The 18,275-nt window shown below is 36.0% G+C and overlaps 1 protein-coding gene across 7 annotated transcripts in view; it reads right to left on the bottom strand.

Moving 5' to 3' along the window:
- The window catches only part of MEF2C (myocyte enhancer factor 2C), a 164,975-nt gene that overhangs the window by 68,403 nt on the left and 78,297 nt on the right, over positions 1-18,275 (bottom strand). For all 7 annotated transcript variants that reach the window (XM_012721836.1, XM_012721837.1, XM_012721838.1 and 4 more), the window contains one exon: positions 5,342-5,545. In XM_012721836.1, the coding sequence (XP_012577290.1) occupies positions 5,342-5,545 (204 nt within the window). The remainder of the gene's footprint in view (positions 1-5,341; positions 5,546-18,275) is intronic.

Here is an 18,275-nt window from a genome sequence, read left to right as displayed (position 1 = left end):
TGATAAAATTGATCTAATTTTAACAATTTCACTAGAGCTATAACAATATTTTCACACTTTAAATGAATAACATTATGCTATGACAATCTCTTGGATATTTGCTGTTATAACTTGTGCCTTCCTGTTTACTCTGCAAATATATTCAGTGTCCCTAAAATTCTCCAGACCTCACTGAAAGCCCTGGAGATGTGATGTAAACAGAATAGGCACAGTCCCTGTCCTCTAAAAATTTAAAATGTGGAAAAGGCAACTGAACAGCAGATTCAACAGTGTTCTGAAAGAGAAAACAGAACCTATTATGACTACAATATAGGAAAAGCACCTAAAACAAGTTCAGGGCAGTTCAAGGCTAGCTTCCCAAAGGAATAAACTTGGAACAGACTTGAATGAATGATAAAGAAAAGCCAAATAAAGACCTAGTAAGGAATGCTAGGTCAAAACAAAACAAACAGGGCTTGGGAGAGGTGAGAGATGTACACAGGTCAGGAGGTGGTAGCATAGGATTGATGCGACAAGGGAAGGTTGCAGGGTGGAATAATGAAGGTGAGGTTGGAGAAAGAGAGAGAGAGAGAGAGAGTGGGTGAGACCATGCAAGTCTGCTAAGCAACCTTACAGACCAAGAGCCCTGGGTCATTTCCTGTCTTGAGAATTCCATGCCTCGAAGCACAGGGTAGGAATCAGCAAATCTTGGCTTAGTGAGTATATGAAAAAATAAAAATTCAACAAGTAGATAAGGGAATAATTTTAAGAAATACATCTGAGTATAATACATATCTATAGAACTTGTACGAAAATAACTTCACTTATCATTAGCAGTATAAAGTTGGGATCTATTTAATTGGTTTAGATCTGAAATGTTAACTTAAATAGACACGTTTTCACATCTTAGCTATAATTTCATAATGCAGAATTTTAAAAGAAGCTGGATCCTATTATTTTCAGCATTTCCTTTCCAACAAAAAAGTCACTCCTCAGTTTTCACCAAACTATGTAAAGGTAGTTAGCTTGTTGATAAATCTCCAGTAGCACTGTGAAGCAATAATGTTTATGATAAGTGATTTTAATGTCTTTCCAGTCCCAATTCAAGACTAAATTATTACTAGGGAAGGAAACATTTTGCTGGAACTGTTCTTAGATGCTTGTAAATCCAAACAGATTTCAGATGACAGTAAATAACCTCTTCCTCCCCTCACCCCCCATACTTAGGCAGCACTCTGCTCTTTCCTATTCTAGCATCAAAAAAAAAAAAAAAGTCAGAAATTCTCTACTGGGGCAGTTGTGAATCAAAAGGTTTCTTCTGCAGGAAATGCATCCATCATGTTTATTTCCTAGGGAGCCACAGAGGGATAATTGTTCTACTCCCCTTCACATTTAGTCACTCAACTACTTGCTTAGATTAAAGTAGCAGCTCAATGGAATCACTGAGTCACCTAGGGGTGAGAGGTTCCTGTCTGGCCAGGAGCTAAGTGACACTCCCATCTCATTTTTGTGTGGTTAGAAACCACGCTATGGAGGGAACATGTCTGGCACTGTCCTTATCCCTGCAATCACCTGGCATGATCTGTAAGATCATGAACATGGTCTGTCTGAATGAAAGTTTTGGTAAACTGTTTAGGCTAGGTCTTTATTTCAGCTATTTGGACTACACCAAATAAGATGATTGTTCCTTTCCCCTTCAACTGGCCCCAAGTTGATTTATATATTCATTTTTTCAATCTTGGGATGAATGTCTGTCTTCTGTTTCAGAATCTTTTGTGCAATGCTAAGTGTAAGCTTATACTTGTCAAAGCATGGCTTGATGATGGATGACATTGACCCATGTCCTGTGGAGCCTGTGATCCTTAGGTCACGCTAAAGGCTCAACACCACACCTGTCAAGAAGAGAACTATGAGCATCAGGAGATAGCCAAGAGAGCCAGGAGTGGAACAAGAGAGTTGGCAGAGACAAAGGGAGCAGCTCCTTAGAACCATCACAATCCCTACTGAATCTCAACAGCCTTATCAGTATTTTGGGTAAATATCTAGTATACTTGTCACAGAACAAAAAAAAGGACTTTCTTCAGAAGTGCTTTTAATACAATAACTGTTTTTGTTTTTTAAACGAATGGATTAAAAATTTAACACATTTACTAAATCTGGCATATTTATATATTGTATCTAAACAGATATTCAAGCTGCATTATAATATAATAATAAAAAAAACCCATCTCAGTCTGTCTGTTAAGTCTTTATAAGTCTTTGTGCTATTGTAACAGTAATGCTAATTATCAGGCAAAGACATGATAATTACGCAGAGCTTTTTTGCTAAAAGAAGGAATCTTTGCAACACCCACACACTGCACGATTTCCTATGACCCTGTAGCACTACTCTGGTATAGCCTAGAAATTTGTACTTCAGTCTAAATGCTGGAATCATATTATTTCTCTTTCCCCGCCAATCTTTTTTTTTTTTTTCTTTTTTTGTGAGTAAACTGTTTTCAGCGGGTGAAGGGAGAGGGGTAATGGTACAAATGGGAAATATAAAACTAATGACCCTTCATGAAACATATTATGCTCCTCATTAAACTTACTCAGTTAAATGTATTCCATTAAATTAAAATAAATAGGATTTAAAATTTTACCCAGGAGTAGTAAACTACCTTAATTCTCAACTTTGTGTTAGCTCCATTCTAAGAACAGGTTCCTCAAGTCCCTGATGTATCTTAGGTTCTTAGCCTCCAGCACAATTTCTATGTTAGTGCTGGGAGGTTTTCAAACTTAGTGCATATAAGAACTACTTGGAAACCTCATTATAAGTGCAGATTCCCACTCAGTTTTCCTTTTCCACCAAGAATTTGAAGTCTACAGATTTCACGAACTGCACTTTGAAAAAGATTCCATGCAGGGGTGTTGTAAATGTTATCAATCTTAAGAATTCCACTTTACTTTTATCCATCATCTCTGTTATGACTAAAGTGTGTGACAAATGTGTGAAGGATGTATGATTCAGGTAGTTGAACAGGACGGGCTCACAATGTGTTCTTATTATTTAAATAATCTCTATTTTCATCGATCTAATCTCTAGATTTGACCCAAGGGCTCCAGCATAACTTTTTTTTGGAGATTCAGAGCTTTACTCTATTCATGTTAAAGGCAATATAATATAAAGTAAAGCTGCTGCTTTACTGCCTCATTCATTTATTTATTTACTCATTCAATCCTTTGTTCAGTGATTCAACATGTACTGCTAGAGTCCTCACTACTAGCACTCAAAGATAAACCAGATGACAATTCTGCTTCTCAAGAAGTTTGGAATTAACAGAGAATGAAAAAATATGTTATGAAGGACTTTCGGATTAATTATCTTCATTTTTAAGAACAGAAAATTTCAGCCAGAGAAGTAGTAACTTGTCATAGTCAGACTGTCTAAAACAAGGTTCAAGTGAAACCCTTTCTGGCTTTCAATGCAGTGTTCTTCGTCTGGCCTGTGGAGACAGCGAGCTCAGATGCCCATCTGTACGAGAATATGAAAACTTCACAGCATGTGAAATTTTAAGTCACTTTTAAATATATTCCCAAGCAGAGCTCTCAGAAAGTGCATTTTCTAGATTTTAAACTCCTCTGAGAAAAACAAATGTTAAAAGCCAACAAAGTTTCAACTAGTTTAATGTGGTTCTACTGCATTTCACTTCACGTTAAAGACTGAATAGTTCAAGTCCAATGACAAATTCAAATTCTTTTGTTGTCTTGTAACGTTTGTTGTAATGGTTTTGGTAATGTGTTGCTTTTCAGTATAGAGTTAATTTGTGTTTGAAACTCATGTTCAATGTGTGGGAGTACACACTAACATACATGCACATATACACACAGGTGAAAGCACCTATGAGATCTGACAACTAATTGCGTTCATAGTCAAGTTTGTTATGCATTTTCACACTTGTATGTGTACTCAAGTAAAACACTATCTGAAATACACAGCAGGTAAGTTTTATAAATCACCTAAAGTTTCAAGATTAAGGTGAGCACACAATTAAAACCATCAGTCAGTGAAAAACTAAAATGATGAGTAATAACGCAAATCTGAAAAAAAATAAACAATACCACATTAAGTCTATTCATTCACTTTCGTTGCTCTGAAATTATTTGCTTGGCCTTGTCAGGCAAAAAAAAATATATATATATATATATAAAGTTACAAATGAGCACATTTTATCATTCTCATATTTTTGAAAACCTTCCAAATAAAACCAAAGAAATGAGAACTAGTTTTAGACAGTTTAACAGGTAAAAGGAAGATGGAGGTGTGAGGCAGATTAGTTTGATCAGGATCAGCACCAGATTTTTTCATGGGTTGCAACCAATTGCAAGAAATGTCTTGTACTCTGGCAAAGTAATTCTGAATACATTTGAAACATTTATTAATTTTCTCTCAATCTTGGGAAAGCAGCCACAATTTAGGAAACCATAACATAGGTGAGGAAAACAGACAGAAGGAGACAGCCATCTTTATGCCCCTTCTTTTACAGTTTGATATTCATTGCTAGGAAGGTACTGTAAAGCAACAGCATTTAAACAGGATATATGCGGGGAGTGTTGAAAAGCTTCAACTAAAATTATATGGCAATGTTACTTATGGTTAAAATCTAAAACATTTTTGAGCTTTAACACGATACTTTCTTATTTTTGGCACAATAAAACAATGTTTGAAATCTGACTGATAAAACACTGAGCTAACATTTAGAAATTCATTTTCACCAGATTTCAGATTCTGTGTGTATTAACAGTTTTCACTGCTATATTAAATGGTATAATTTGGAGGAAAAACATATCTAGAAAAATAATTGCCTTTACTCTTTAAGCAAGAATGCATTAGAAAGATAGGAAATTAAAATTGATGTAAGGTTAGAGAGAGCTCATTAAAGAAAGTTTTTTTCCTCTGACTATGCTTGGAAGATAGTCTACACTCACACCAACAGAACTAATCTACAATGTGGGAGTGACAGCCACTTGGTCACAGTTCCCTACTCTGGGGTCCTGATATGGAGGTGGACTGTGATGACGCTGAAGGATATGGTGCATGATTCTATACAGGCTCTCGATTTCTAGCAAGGAACACAGGCACATTCTTCTTATCATCATTCTCACTCAAATTTGCATTTGTGAAAGGCTGGAGTTATAGTTGAGGAGATGTCCCTAGGTGCACCTGTGGAAGGTGAACATCTAAGGAGATGTGTGTGTGTCTGTGTGTGTGTTGGGGGGCCATGGAGGAGGGGCAAGAGAGTTCCAAACAGCTCAAGCTCCGTGGGGGTCAGAGGAGGTAGGGTGTGGGTGGTGTGAGGCACAACCACACACGAGCTCTCACCTCCACAATGTCTGAGTTCGTCCGGCTCTCGTGCGGCTCGTTGTACTCAGTGTATTTGAGCAGCACCTTGTCCATGTCGGTGCTGGCGTACTGGAACAGCTTGTTGGTGCTGTTGAAGATGATCAGCGCGATCTCACAGTCACACAGCACGCTCAGCTCGTATGCCTTCTTCATCAACCCAAATTTCCTCTTTGTAAATGTCACCTGGAAAATAGAAAGCAGATTTTTTAAAGCAAACCAAATTGTGTGTTTTTAACAGTGTTTTTTTTTTTTTTTCCTTTGTAAAGTGTATCGTCAGAGCCTGTAGGCATGAACACATTTGGAAAGAAAGCAAATAAATCCCAAACTAATTTCTACTCAGAATTTGAAAATGTGTGATTTCTAGCTTGTTGCTGAATGTGAAGTTGTAAATGCCAGATTTAATGTAAGATATTTTAATGAAGGTGACCGGAGGCCTGCTCATATTTCTTTGAGCAATTTCAGATTAAAAAAAAATTAATTTCTGTATGGTTGACATCTCCCCCAATTAAAAGTTTGGAGCTTATATTTGACCACTTTAAGGCTGGATATGTCATTATGAACATGGCATTTTAGATGTGTGTTAAAAATTCTTCAAATTGTTTTGTTTCATGCCATTTAATTGCAAACACTGGAAGGATCTGACTGTTTTCAGACTGTGTTGTGTTCTGTTTTCTAGAAATCCAGCAGGGAATTGAAAGGTACTTAAGCTTTCACACTTGTTAGGGTTTTTGGTTTCATTCTTCTGTGAATCTTTCTTCTCCCACGCAAGAAACTGTTATCTTTGACTTTTTCTTCTTTTAATCTAATCTATTACCAAAGCCCCTTATTCCTTCCCTGAAAATGTTTCTCAGGTTCACACTTTCTTGTCTATTTCTCAGGCGGCTCTATCATTCATGTTCTTATCAGTCTCCTGTCCTAAACGATCTCCCTGTCTGGAATCATTCCCTCTTCAATTCATCCCAATCTTTAAAAACTTCACTCTTCATAATGCCTCTCTCTGATGAGCTGTCTACAACAGCTCCATTCTGGTGTTGAGTATTTCCCACTGGCCAATGCTACCCAATGCAAATATTGATTTCATTATTCCAATTTCAATCCTCTCTTGATTCAACTTACATCTGTCCACCAAAACCCCAAAACATTCTTAATTATAAGCATTTATATGGTCCAGTGTTTGTCAGCAGGTCTTTTGTAGAGTATCATTTCCATAATATACACCGTAAGAGAAAAAGTCAAATGGCTCATTACATTTGGGAAACAGGGCACAAACGCATCAAAGACCAAGAAACCTCTTATCTTTAACTTGCTTTCCAAAACTACTGTTGATATAAGGTTTGTTTCTTTTTTTTTTTTTTTTAAAGATTTATTTATTTATTCATACAGAATTGGGATACAGGCCAGAAATGTGGAGGGTGAGAGGATTCACCAGAGACAGAGCGGGGAACAGAACAGGCAGACCCATGAAGCACACTGCTGAGGGGAGCAGCAGGCGGGTCAGGAGAGGTCTGGCTCGCCATGTGGTCTCCTCCGGGGCAGGCGGCAGGCGGGAATCGAACTCATGCGGAAGTGGCTTCAGATTCTCAGTACTGTGCTTTAACCCGCTGCGCCACCAGGGAGGGCCAAGGTTTGTTTCTTTTTTGATTATTTACTTTGGTTATTTTGAGGGGCACTTAGCATTCCCTGGGGCTGGGTTTTTGAGGTACATACTATTGAGAAATGATGACTAGCTTAAGTTAGCTATTTATATTTTCAAGAGGGTCTATTTAATTTTTTTCCCCACCTTCAAATCAAGTTCACCTTGCCAAAGCCAACTGAGTTTTCCTAATACCTACTTGTGTGTAGTTGCTATCTCCAGACACCCAGTGGAGACTTCCAGTCTTTGTCAATCTGAAAATCCTGGGAACCCCTAGAGCTCAAACTCATTATTCTCACCTTCAAATCTGCTCTGTCCTGAATTCCCCAGGTCATGGTAAAGTCAGTCACCTGACCCAGAGAGTTAAGAGTGAACTTTGAACCCTCTTGCTCCATCCCACATACTCAAAAAAATGTGTTGACAGGAGCTATAGATTAGCAGACACAAAACTTGGCTTCCCTCTCTCTTCATTCTTCTACACTTATGTTAACAGTTAGTGGTTTACCTACTACCCTTTATTTTTCCTTATTTTTACGTGTGATTGTTTTTTTTTTTTTTAAAGATTTATTTATTTATTCATACAGAATTGGGATACAGGCCAGAAATGTGGAGGGTGAGAGGATTCACCAGAGACAGAGCGGGGAACAGAACAGGCAGACCCATGAAGCACACTGCTGAGGGGAGCAGCAGGCGGGTCAGGAGAGGTCTGCCACACCATGTGGTCACCTCCCGGGCAGGTGGGAATCGAACTCATGCGGAAGTGGCTTTACCTTCTCAGTCCTGTGCTTTAACCTGCTGCGCCACCAGGGAGGGCCATGTGTGATTGTTTTTTTATGTCTATCTTTTCCATTACAGTATATGTTCCAGAAGTTTATGTGTCAATTAAAAAAAATTACTTATGCATACAAAAACTGCGGTATAGGCTAGAGGTATAAGTGGAGGAGGGGAGAGAAGTTTCATCAGCGTCAGTGTGGGGAACAGAATAGGCATACTGACTGAAATGCACTGCTAAGTCACCTCCAGGCTTGGGATCGACTTGCACTTAAGTGGCAATGGCCAGCTTCGCTGTGCTGCGCTCTAACCCTCCTCACCATCAGGGAGGGCCAAATAACGTTCTTAAAGAAATTTATACTTTAGTTACTAATAATTAGGTTGTTTTATCACTATTACATTGGGACCCCACATGGTAGAAAGAGAAAAAAGTGGGGTTTCTTATGTATTTATTAGTAATGAGAAATTCACTTAATTAATCTGAGTGATAACTCCTTCAAGTTGGATTTTTTATCTGCTGAAATGGAGATAACTTGTACTTAGGGTTGCTGTGAGGACTGCATGAAATACTTATATTCCGTTATCAAGTACAGTGCTTACAGTTCAATATTAAATCTTAGCTCCAATTCCTTTCTTGCCTTACAAGAAAAGAAGAAATATATCTGTCTTGGTGGCTTGAAGAATACACTGATTAAGGCATTTGGGAATCCTAGTACTCCTGATTGAAAGATAAAAGTTGAAGAATAGAGTAGAATACTCACTGAGCAGTCTTTGGAAATTATGTCATTTAGATACTTTATCAGCTCATATCAGCTAGTTAATATTTACTCAGCTATATTATTTGTCTGTCAACTCCGACAATTTTTCTTTTTAATAATTGCCAATGTCTCTCCTGTTTATTGGTTGAACATTAAAGTGCTTGTAATAAAGATTTTTTTTTTAATTTTCATCTCTATTTTACTGTTTTAGAAACTTTGTTAATCTGCTTTTATTCTGCTTCAGATGAATTATAATTGGTATTAAGGAAGAGCTAAGTAAAGACTATCCTGTTGGAATGGATAAAGAAGTAGAGTCACTAATTATAACGATTTATAGAAAATGTCTTTTAATATTTCATTTCAATGCAAATATACCTGCACATTGGTATGTTATTTAGTGAAATAGACTACAGAGTAGGTTCAATACAGAAGGCACTGACCCAAAATACTTTCATATATCTAAAACCACTTTTAATATGACTTTCATGACCACAAACTGTAGGTGGAATGTCTCAATACAGTATGGTTTCTGTTGTACTAAACCTCAGAATTTAGCACGTTACAACACTCACCATCAAAGTCTATTTCAGCACAAAAATATCATTAAAGCCACTATTTGTATTTACTTTTAGGTACTCCTCAACTTTTGTGTAACCAAATAGGCTGCTGGATAATGCATACTTATTTAATAATACTTGTCATAAAACTCAGAGCATATATTCTTTTTATTAAAACCGCAAATTGAAATGATGATGACTATATTAAAGCATTTAAGAAAATATCTTCAAAATCTACACTTAATTGCTTTAAATTTAATTCTGAATTATGTTCACATTCTTTATAGCATACTCAAAATGTATTTTATAATGCTTTTTCTCATTGTTCATAGTTAGATAAAATTGTTTTTAAGCATTAAGCTTTCTAAAGAGACCTGGGATATTACACTTCATTTAAAATATGCCACTCAGTGACAAAGATTGCAATTCTGAGCTTTTATACTTAAATGTAATAATGTATTGTAATGAATACATTTTTTTTTGTAACTTGACAATGGTTTGTAATGGCGACAAGTCCATATTTTGTTACAATAACATATTTTAAGCCTTAGGTGAGATGGAAAACTGTTTTTACAGTAATGAGGAAAAGTGATGCGTTTCTCCAATGTTTACATCAGTCAAGGTACACTGAAAACAGATTAGAGCTAGTATTATTAAAGTGGGTACTATAATTCACCAATGACTTTCAGAATTAAAAATACTTAATATGTGATAATTGTGTGGAAGGCAATATTGCTTGGTAAACACTGACTGTTTTATGTTTTCTTTATCACTTGAAACATCCCAGCATGTAATGATGATGTTTTATTAAGATGTGTCAGTATTTTTAGAGTAACCTTGAATTTTAAGTTCTGGCTTAGGGCATAATGACATATTAGGACAATTACTCTAGAACTTAATAGGTATGAATCAGAAATCGAAACTTCAAATTGAGAAAATGTACATTCATTTAATTCAGTTCCATACGTTTCAGTTATATGGATATGAGGAAAATCCATTGATATTTATTGCACATTTTCTATATGCTAGTTATTATGCTCATCAGTATTATTAACAGTTGACATTCTCTTGTCAAATGGCTGTGCGAGGTGCTGAGCTTTGATCATGGACACATCTCCCTTGTTCATGCCTTTTCCTCATGGCTAAAGAAACAATAATTACTTAAATGTTTAATGCTCAGAGGAATTTTCTTTATTTGAAAAAGAAACAACTAATACAGTTTTATTTCTAGTCATGTGTAAAGTCTAAAACTGTAGTTTTATCTAACACTGGGTGAGTATACTTTTTGTTTTCTGACCAACTTTTTCTCGAGAGTGAGCAAGAAAAATAAGAGATGTCAACCCAGTCAAGATGAATATGGAATGAAGCCTACCATATTGGTTATTTCTTATCTGTGTTCAGTGAAAGCTGACTGTGGAGTTATGCCTCCCCCCTTTCCATCTGGCCTCTGGCAGCCTCCCATCATTCTGCAAAGCTTAATTTCAATGCCAACTCCTATGAAGCTTTCATTGTCACATTCAGATGAAACTCAATCCTCCCTCATTGTCATCCTCCAGAACTTTTTACAAACCTTTGTCACGAGACTTATATATAGAACTTGGTTGCCTGAATTTGCTTCTCTTGTTGACTTTTAATTTCCCCTCTTAATGATGCATCAGATTTTGATCACTGAATACTCAGTATAACACTTGCTGAACAAGTGAATTAAGGAATGGAAATGTTCTACTTTAAAGTTTGAATGTCTTAGTCTCAGTATAATTTTTTGCTAGATATAGGTATTTTTTCTCCTTAAGTTGTTTTTACTACTTAATCTTAAAAAATTAGAGATTTAGGATTCATAGATGTGTGTGTGTGTGTGTGTGTGTGTGTGTATGGAATATATGTGTGTATATACATATGAATCCATATTAATTCAAATATAAATGTTTTGTCCTTCTAGTGACAGGAATCTTAAGAGAAGGGAACTGAACCATTTTGGACTCTCTAAGAAAACAGCTAGAGAATGTATATATGCTCCAGGTGAAAAAAAAAAATTCAAAGGGCTCAGGGAAAAGTGGTTTTATTCCTTGCTGGGTAACTCATCATTTAGAATGGAAAAGTATGAATATAAAAATTTTATTTCACAATTACAGAATAGAAATAAAGAAAGATGATCTCAGAGTTTGAGATGACTGCATTCACTGAGCAAAAATTTATTGAACTTTCTAATGAGTTCAGATTTTTAAAGAACATGTATTTGGCAAAGTATTAGATAAAACCCTCATTTCACTATTACATGTATTTGGCAAAGTATTAGATGAAACCCTCGTTCCACTATTACAGATTTATAGTGATTTAGATGGCTTAAATATGAATGAATTATCAGTGTTACATTTAAAGGCAAGTCTCTAGTATAGAGCCCATGTTCAGAAATGTTCTTGTCCTAGACAACAGTTTATCTTTTGAGTTTGATGAAAATAGAGTATATATGCTTACTTATTATATCTGTATATAATATAAATCTAGGTGATATCCTGAAATATATATATGCATGTATATATATGTATATATATGCGTATGTATATATATGTGTGTGTGTATACATACACATATACATACACACACAAACACACACACATATACATATATATCATAACAGTTTCTATATCCACAAGTCCCTCTACAGATTAGGTCATTGACAAGATGAAACCTACATAATTTCAAAGTCTGTCTTCCTATTTTCAAAAGTCAAACCATGCAAGTTTAGATTGAAGGGAAAATTAATGCAGTAACTAATGTTGGGGAAAGGATCTAAAGTCATAGTGTTCCACAGTGGGAATTAATTACCCTTCCAATCTTTTTGTTAGTCAGAGTTAACTAGTCTTCCTACTGTGTTCATTTCTGAGAACACACTGACAAAACTGGGCATCTATGGGTTTGCAAGAAAGTTGAAATAGGGTCTGAGAACAATTTTTCCTAAGAAATCAGGGGCAGAATTTGAAATGTTTAACCCAGGAAAACAAATGAAGTGCTAAATACTTTCTCAGCTATGAACATTTGTGGCCACAGGCAGAGGCAGATGAATTATTCTAGAAGGCAGAACTAGAGCCCTGTTGAAATACATGAAGTAAATCCAAGACAGGGCAAGCCTAATAGTAAGAACTGTTCAAGAACAGACCCAGTCTCATGAAATAGGAAGCTGTTCATTTCTGAGCATGTAAAGGAGAGCAACATTTCAAGGAAGCACAGATGATGTAAACTAAATTAAGCAGAAAGTTTAATAGAGACATTAGTTATTCTAGAATTTTGATGTTCAGACTTTATGCCCTGGTAGCACAGACTTTGGATCAAGGAGAGGACTAAGGGAATGGTAATACTGCTCAAAACAAGACTATTCTGACACTTCACGCTGTAGACTAGCTTATGATTTTACTCAATAGCATCAATATATTGCCATTAGCACTTCTACTTTCTATACTCTAAGAACTAAAATGTGGGCATCTTCTTTTTGTAGTCAGAAGAGATACAAAAGACCACAGCAAATTTGAGTAGACAATATTAAACTATGTGGTGTTGAAAACAGGCAGGAAAATAATTGTGCAGATTGATAAAACAGGACATTCACATTGTTAAAAAGTTAAGGAAAGGGCCCTGTCTGGTGGCGCAGCGGGTTAAAGCACAGCGCTAATAAGCATGAGTTCCAACCTGCTGGCCCAGGAGGTGACCACAGGCAGACCTCTCCTGACCCGCCTGCTGCTCCCCTCTGCAGTGTACTTCGTCAATCTGCCTGTTCAGCACCCGACTCTGTCTCTGGTGAATCCTCTCACCGCCCCTGCACCTCTGGTCTGTACCCCAGTTCTCTATGCACAAATACATAAATCTTAAAAAAAAAATGTAAGGAAGAGGTAGATGTACATTGTTATTGGTGTAGTGTGATACAGGAATAAAAACATGGGAATTGAAAAATCAAGTTCGAGCTTTGCCAATTAGGAGCTCTAGTTCTTCCATAAATTGTTTAACTTACCTGAATCCCACTTTCCTCACTTATAAAATGGAGGTAATAATAGATACCTTACAGGTTTGTTAGGAGAATTACACTAAGGAATTGGAAGACGGTGAAACACTACACAAGTAGGTAGTATCTTTGCTGTATCAGGCCCAGTAATTTTTTGCTATATACTATAAAACACCATTGTCTTAGGACATATCAACATGTATCACTATTATTATGTCTAGATTAGAATTTCGCTTTCAACTAGATCTTGTTTTCCTTGAAAACTGGGAACATCTCTTGTCCATTCTTGCAACCTAAAGTCCTAAGACAATACTTGGCTAAATTCTTGCTAAAAGAATAAATGGATAGGCGAATGCAGGAATTATGCATTTTTCTGCAGTCCAAAATGAATGGCTAAGAGTATTTTTGCACTGTCAAACTATGTTAAGAAGTTTGCCATAGAGAAAGGAAAACTCGCAGTTGTCTTTGTCGTTTTAACTTACAGTAAAAACTGTATTTGCTTTTAAATTGAATAGAAACTTTGTACTGTGTCAAGTTTTATGTGGGGAGGTTATTGGAGCATGTAATATTTCTTATAATTATGTTTTTATATTTCTTATAATCATGTCCTTTATTTGTTGATTTTTTAATAATAAGTTCATAGACATTATAACATTATCCCACGCCATTCGGCAATATATCTTTGAAATTCTTTGTTATTGTATTTAACATTCCCATTTCTCAGACATGAATTGTGTTACCCAGGGCTACAAAACTGGTCCCTGGACAAACTAGAAAGAGAAGCCTTTTCACATATAACTTCTCAATCTTTTCAGTCATCCATCTTTTAAAAAACTACATTTCAGGGGCTAAAGTTCAGCACAGCATGGTCATCATTAACCATTGATCAAGCAGTGGACAGCTAGTGTCCTTTGTATATTACACTAAGAATTGTCAGCAATTCTGATGAGTAGCACAAAGTAGTACATAAGATATGAATTAATACAAGGATAGCTTTCTAGGTTAGCGTAAAAAAATAATACTCACAATGCTAAATTGAGAAGTTGGTTTCTAGGTTTGGACAATAAGTCAAAGCTCCTTTTGTGTCGCTCCTGCAGCCAGCTCTGCCCTCAGACCTCAAGCCATTCCCACTAAAGCGGATGATAACCACATACATACACTAGTGGGCACAAACGAGTTCTATATTTATGGATGTTTGTTTAAATTTCGCAAAATGAGAAGCATTTTGGTCAGTAGCAAACACAGGTCTGTTTGCAGTCAGAATAAAAAAGGTGGACCTCACCTCTGATTTACACACAGGCAATGTAAATAACAAGTTCTAAAAACAGAGGACAAGTCCTGTATCATTTCTTACAAGGTAGGTAAATTAGTTTGACTACCGTGTAACAGAAAGGACATTTCATCATGAGTCTCCGCGGCTGTTCCAGTTTCATTCATAAAGTCACCTCAGAAGAACTTTCCTGCCATATTAATGGTGGAGGTCTCTACATATCCCAAGAAAGATATATGAAGAAATGAAGGGCAACAATGTTTGCAAATAGTAGTTAATTCATATTCATAAGAAAAATGGAAGCCTAGCTCCACCGCCTTTAGGAGCATCACTGCGGGAAGCAACATAATCTTATCTATGGGTCTCCAATACTTTCTAAAAGTTGGCGTATTTCTCACCTTCTCTTAATTGAGCCTTTGCTCATTGAGTGGAGAATTTTATATTTATTGTTTAAACTCATAAATAGTAGTTTCTTTGTTTTAAAATAGATTTGCTAATATTGCCCAATAGTTCTATTTTCAAGATTTTGAGGTTTTTTTTCATTTTTGTTCCGAGTCATGATTACTATAGACCTCATCATATGAAAATATTTTTGATGGCTTTCTTCTCACTCCCAGTCTAGACCATCTCTCCGTTTCCTCCCAGTTAGGAAAACAGAGTGACTACAGAGTGACAAGACAGACAGCTCATGGCACAAAGCCCTCTCTAGTCCAGAGCCAGGAGGTCTTCCTATGTGTTTAAAGGGTTAGGGGTGGAGTCAGGCGTCTCCAACGACAATCTCTAATTGAAAAAAAAGGAAATGCCCTCTTAAATGCTCTTTTTCTTTCCCTGGCTTATTCCTGACAGTAAGTAATGGTACAACTGTTCTAAAGTATTTCTCTTCAATTTTATTTTGTTTAATTCAGTCTGTCATTAGAAAGGCTTGCAAGCTTTAGGCTTGATGATTACTCTCGGTGGGAGGAAGTAGGGCCACTGCAGACTTATGTTCTAGACAAGCACCCCTTTATACAATGACGGGGCCTGCCATGGTAAATGAAAGGCTCTTTAAAGAGCAGTGAGGGACTCTTTTAAAAAGACTGCTACCATGTGCTGTAACCCTCCAGCATAACTTGCGAGGATGAGACAGCAGCGTGTTCTGTTGCAAAGAGGACTATTGTCCTCATTAGCCTCAAGCAAATTGAGTTTGTTTCACTGCAGTGTAGTAAGATTTCCAAAGGGTTTTTAAGCACGGTTCCCCCAATTCTGAGCATAATAAAGGGATGAAAATAGGGAGCTTTAGCGTGTGGAATTTGGACGGCTCCCAACCTCTCATCCTAAGTCAACATCCCAGACTCCAAAATGAAGCTTCAAATCCTGTGCACTGGGCATATTTTGAGGAAAAATATTATAAGTGGGTTTGATCACAATTAAATAACTGAACCTGTATTAATCAATTTGAGTTTATTGACAAACTCAGTGTAAAAGTAAAATTTACAACTTTTGATAGATGATTTCTGTCCACAGGAAGACAAGGAAGTATGATTTACAATTTTTAAATTGCTCAGGGTTGAAAAGATTTTATTATGGTCCATTTTTCAGTCTAAGAATATTCTGGACACTAAAAAGGACTATAACATAATATTTTAAATTTTGATAGGTGTGGTTCAGATGTAATTGATTTGTTAAAGAACTGATTTACATTTTAAAATCCAACTTGCAGATGGCCACATAAAATAAATAGCTCTATTGCTCTATTCTTCCTACATGAAAAATATATAATTTGAATCTCAGAAGGATCAAATAAGCCAGGTTAATATTTTGGGGGCAAAACATGTTTACTAGTTTAACAAAGCCAAAATGTACCTAAGGTAAAGGTCAAAGACGGCTTCATTCCCTGCTGAGCAAATGTTCAGGAAGCACATTTGTCTACGTTTCCTGTCATAACAGGAAGAGTGTAACTTCTTCCTTTCCACAATGGCTTCAGCTTTACCTCCTAACTCCAATATTTTCTCCCTGAGGGCCTTCCAAATCAATTCTTGCAAGACAGAAGGCAGGAGGCTGTCTTCTTTGTAGTTTCCAAACAGTTGCATTTGTTGAAATGTTATTTAAATGGTAGTGATTTCTTAAGTTAAACTGTTCCAACTTAAAATCAAAAGTAAAATTTCCAAATATTTAGAGAAGTTCTCTTATTATGCCTAGTGGTCCAACATATTTTGAAAGAAAAACAGGTACATATCCCTTCTTAGGGAATTACATTTATTTCAATTTAACTGTGCTATTTTTTTATTTATTTAACTAAAGCCATTATTCCTCGGGGTGGGGGTGGGGTGGAGTAGTTTCCAAATTGTCTTCAGGAAGGAAAATTTGGGGCATGTAAATTTAAAAAATATTTTCACCATAAAAAACTTTTGAAGGAGCTCATCTTAAAGGAATAAATTACAATGTTAAAGGAAGTCTAGGCTGCAAAGGATATGACTTTTGAAACAATTAGCAACATGTTCTTTAATCTACACTTTGGAAGAAACCTCTTGGTTTATGTGGTCTGTTTTAATGTTAATATTTTTAGTGTTGGTTTCTCAGTAATACAATGTCACACAGTTTGTGCATTTGCAAAGCAAAAGGTGACTTGCAGCAAACAGAATGATGTGTGCATGCATCCGCAGAGGGGGGTCAGTGCCACTCAATATCAGCTTTCTACATAAAATGATTCAGGCAATAAAAGCATTAGAACGTTCCTAAATTGCAACTTTAAATGGAAATCATACCAGCTACACAAATTAGAACTAAAACAACAAAAGAATCTGAAATCTTCAAGTGCAAGAACAGCTATGTCTTAAAGTGACAGAATTCAAGAGAAGATGGTTGTATTTTTCCTTGCGAAAATGTTGATACTTCTTGTATTTCCTATCCGAGGAAAGCTAAAATGAATGATTTTGATGGCAATTAAGACAATACCTTTGTTGTCAGTAAAGGAATAGAACCAGCTGACAAGAATTTAAAATGTTCCACACCATATGGGACAAAGTAAGTATGTGGTGCATATCACTATGATTCAAGGATACAGAGGAAACACTATTTGTGAATTGTTTCAAATTGCCAGAATAGAAATGAATAGTCTAATGTCATAGCTATTAAATACACCTCTGACATTCTGGCTACTCCATTATTTGATTGGGAAACCCACACCAGTACTCCCCATGTTATTTTTTCCCCTCTGGTTTTCTTTTTCAGTCTTCCCAATAGCCAGTAATTCCAACTCTTAGTACAAAAACTGTTCCCCTTGCTGATTTTAAGATTAATGAAAGAACGATTGCATGAAGGGGAAACTTTAAGTAGATAGCTACAGTATGCATCAATGCACTCTATAATTCAATTCTGAGATGTATTAAGTCATAGTATATTACTATGACACACGCTTATTTTATTTATGTAAGATGAGCGTAATAAAAATTTTATACAACCTCAGGGGAGGCAGTCAGTTCTTAAAAAATGATAATAAGGAAAAGAAGGCATAGTCATCACAGTTATCAGGTATTTACTGGTTTATTTTGAAATTAGAAATTAAAAAACTTTGTACCAACTAAACTTCTCATTTATTTAATTTTAAACAAAATTTTGTACTCCCAGTGACATAGATAACACTCGTATAGTAATTAAAGCATAATTTCCTCTCAAATAATATATACTTGCTAATATGCATGAACAACTGACAAGTTTGCAAGTTCTGTTTGTGAGGATGGAAAAGAGAGATAACTTGATTGGATTTCACTGTCCTTTAACTCATGGGTGTATCATAGCTATTGTCTTGAGGCAATTTATTTGTATTTCTAAATTATCCAGTCCTTCACATTTAAAGAGTAAATGCATCTCAATTTCAACAAATTTATATTAGCTCACGTTTAGAACTGTAATTAGTTCTTTCACTTACTAGGTCCTTTGAGAAAATCAAAA

This window comes from Condylura cristata, unplaced genomic scaffold (genome assembly GCF_000260355.1).
Source record: "Condylura cristata isolate star-nosed mole 26May11 unplaced genomic scaffold, ConCri1.0 scaffold00007, whole genome shotgun sequence".
In the NCBI taxonomy this organism is placed as follows: domain Eukaryota; kingdom Metazoa; phylum Chordata; class Mammalia; order Eulipotyphla; family Talpidae; genus Condylura; species Condylura cristata.
Note: the sequence above shows the minus strand (reverse complement) of the source record. Positions and strands in the feature narration are given on the sequence as shown.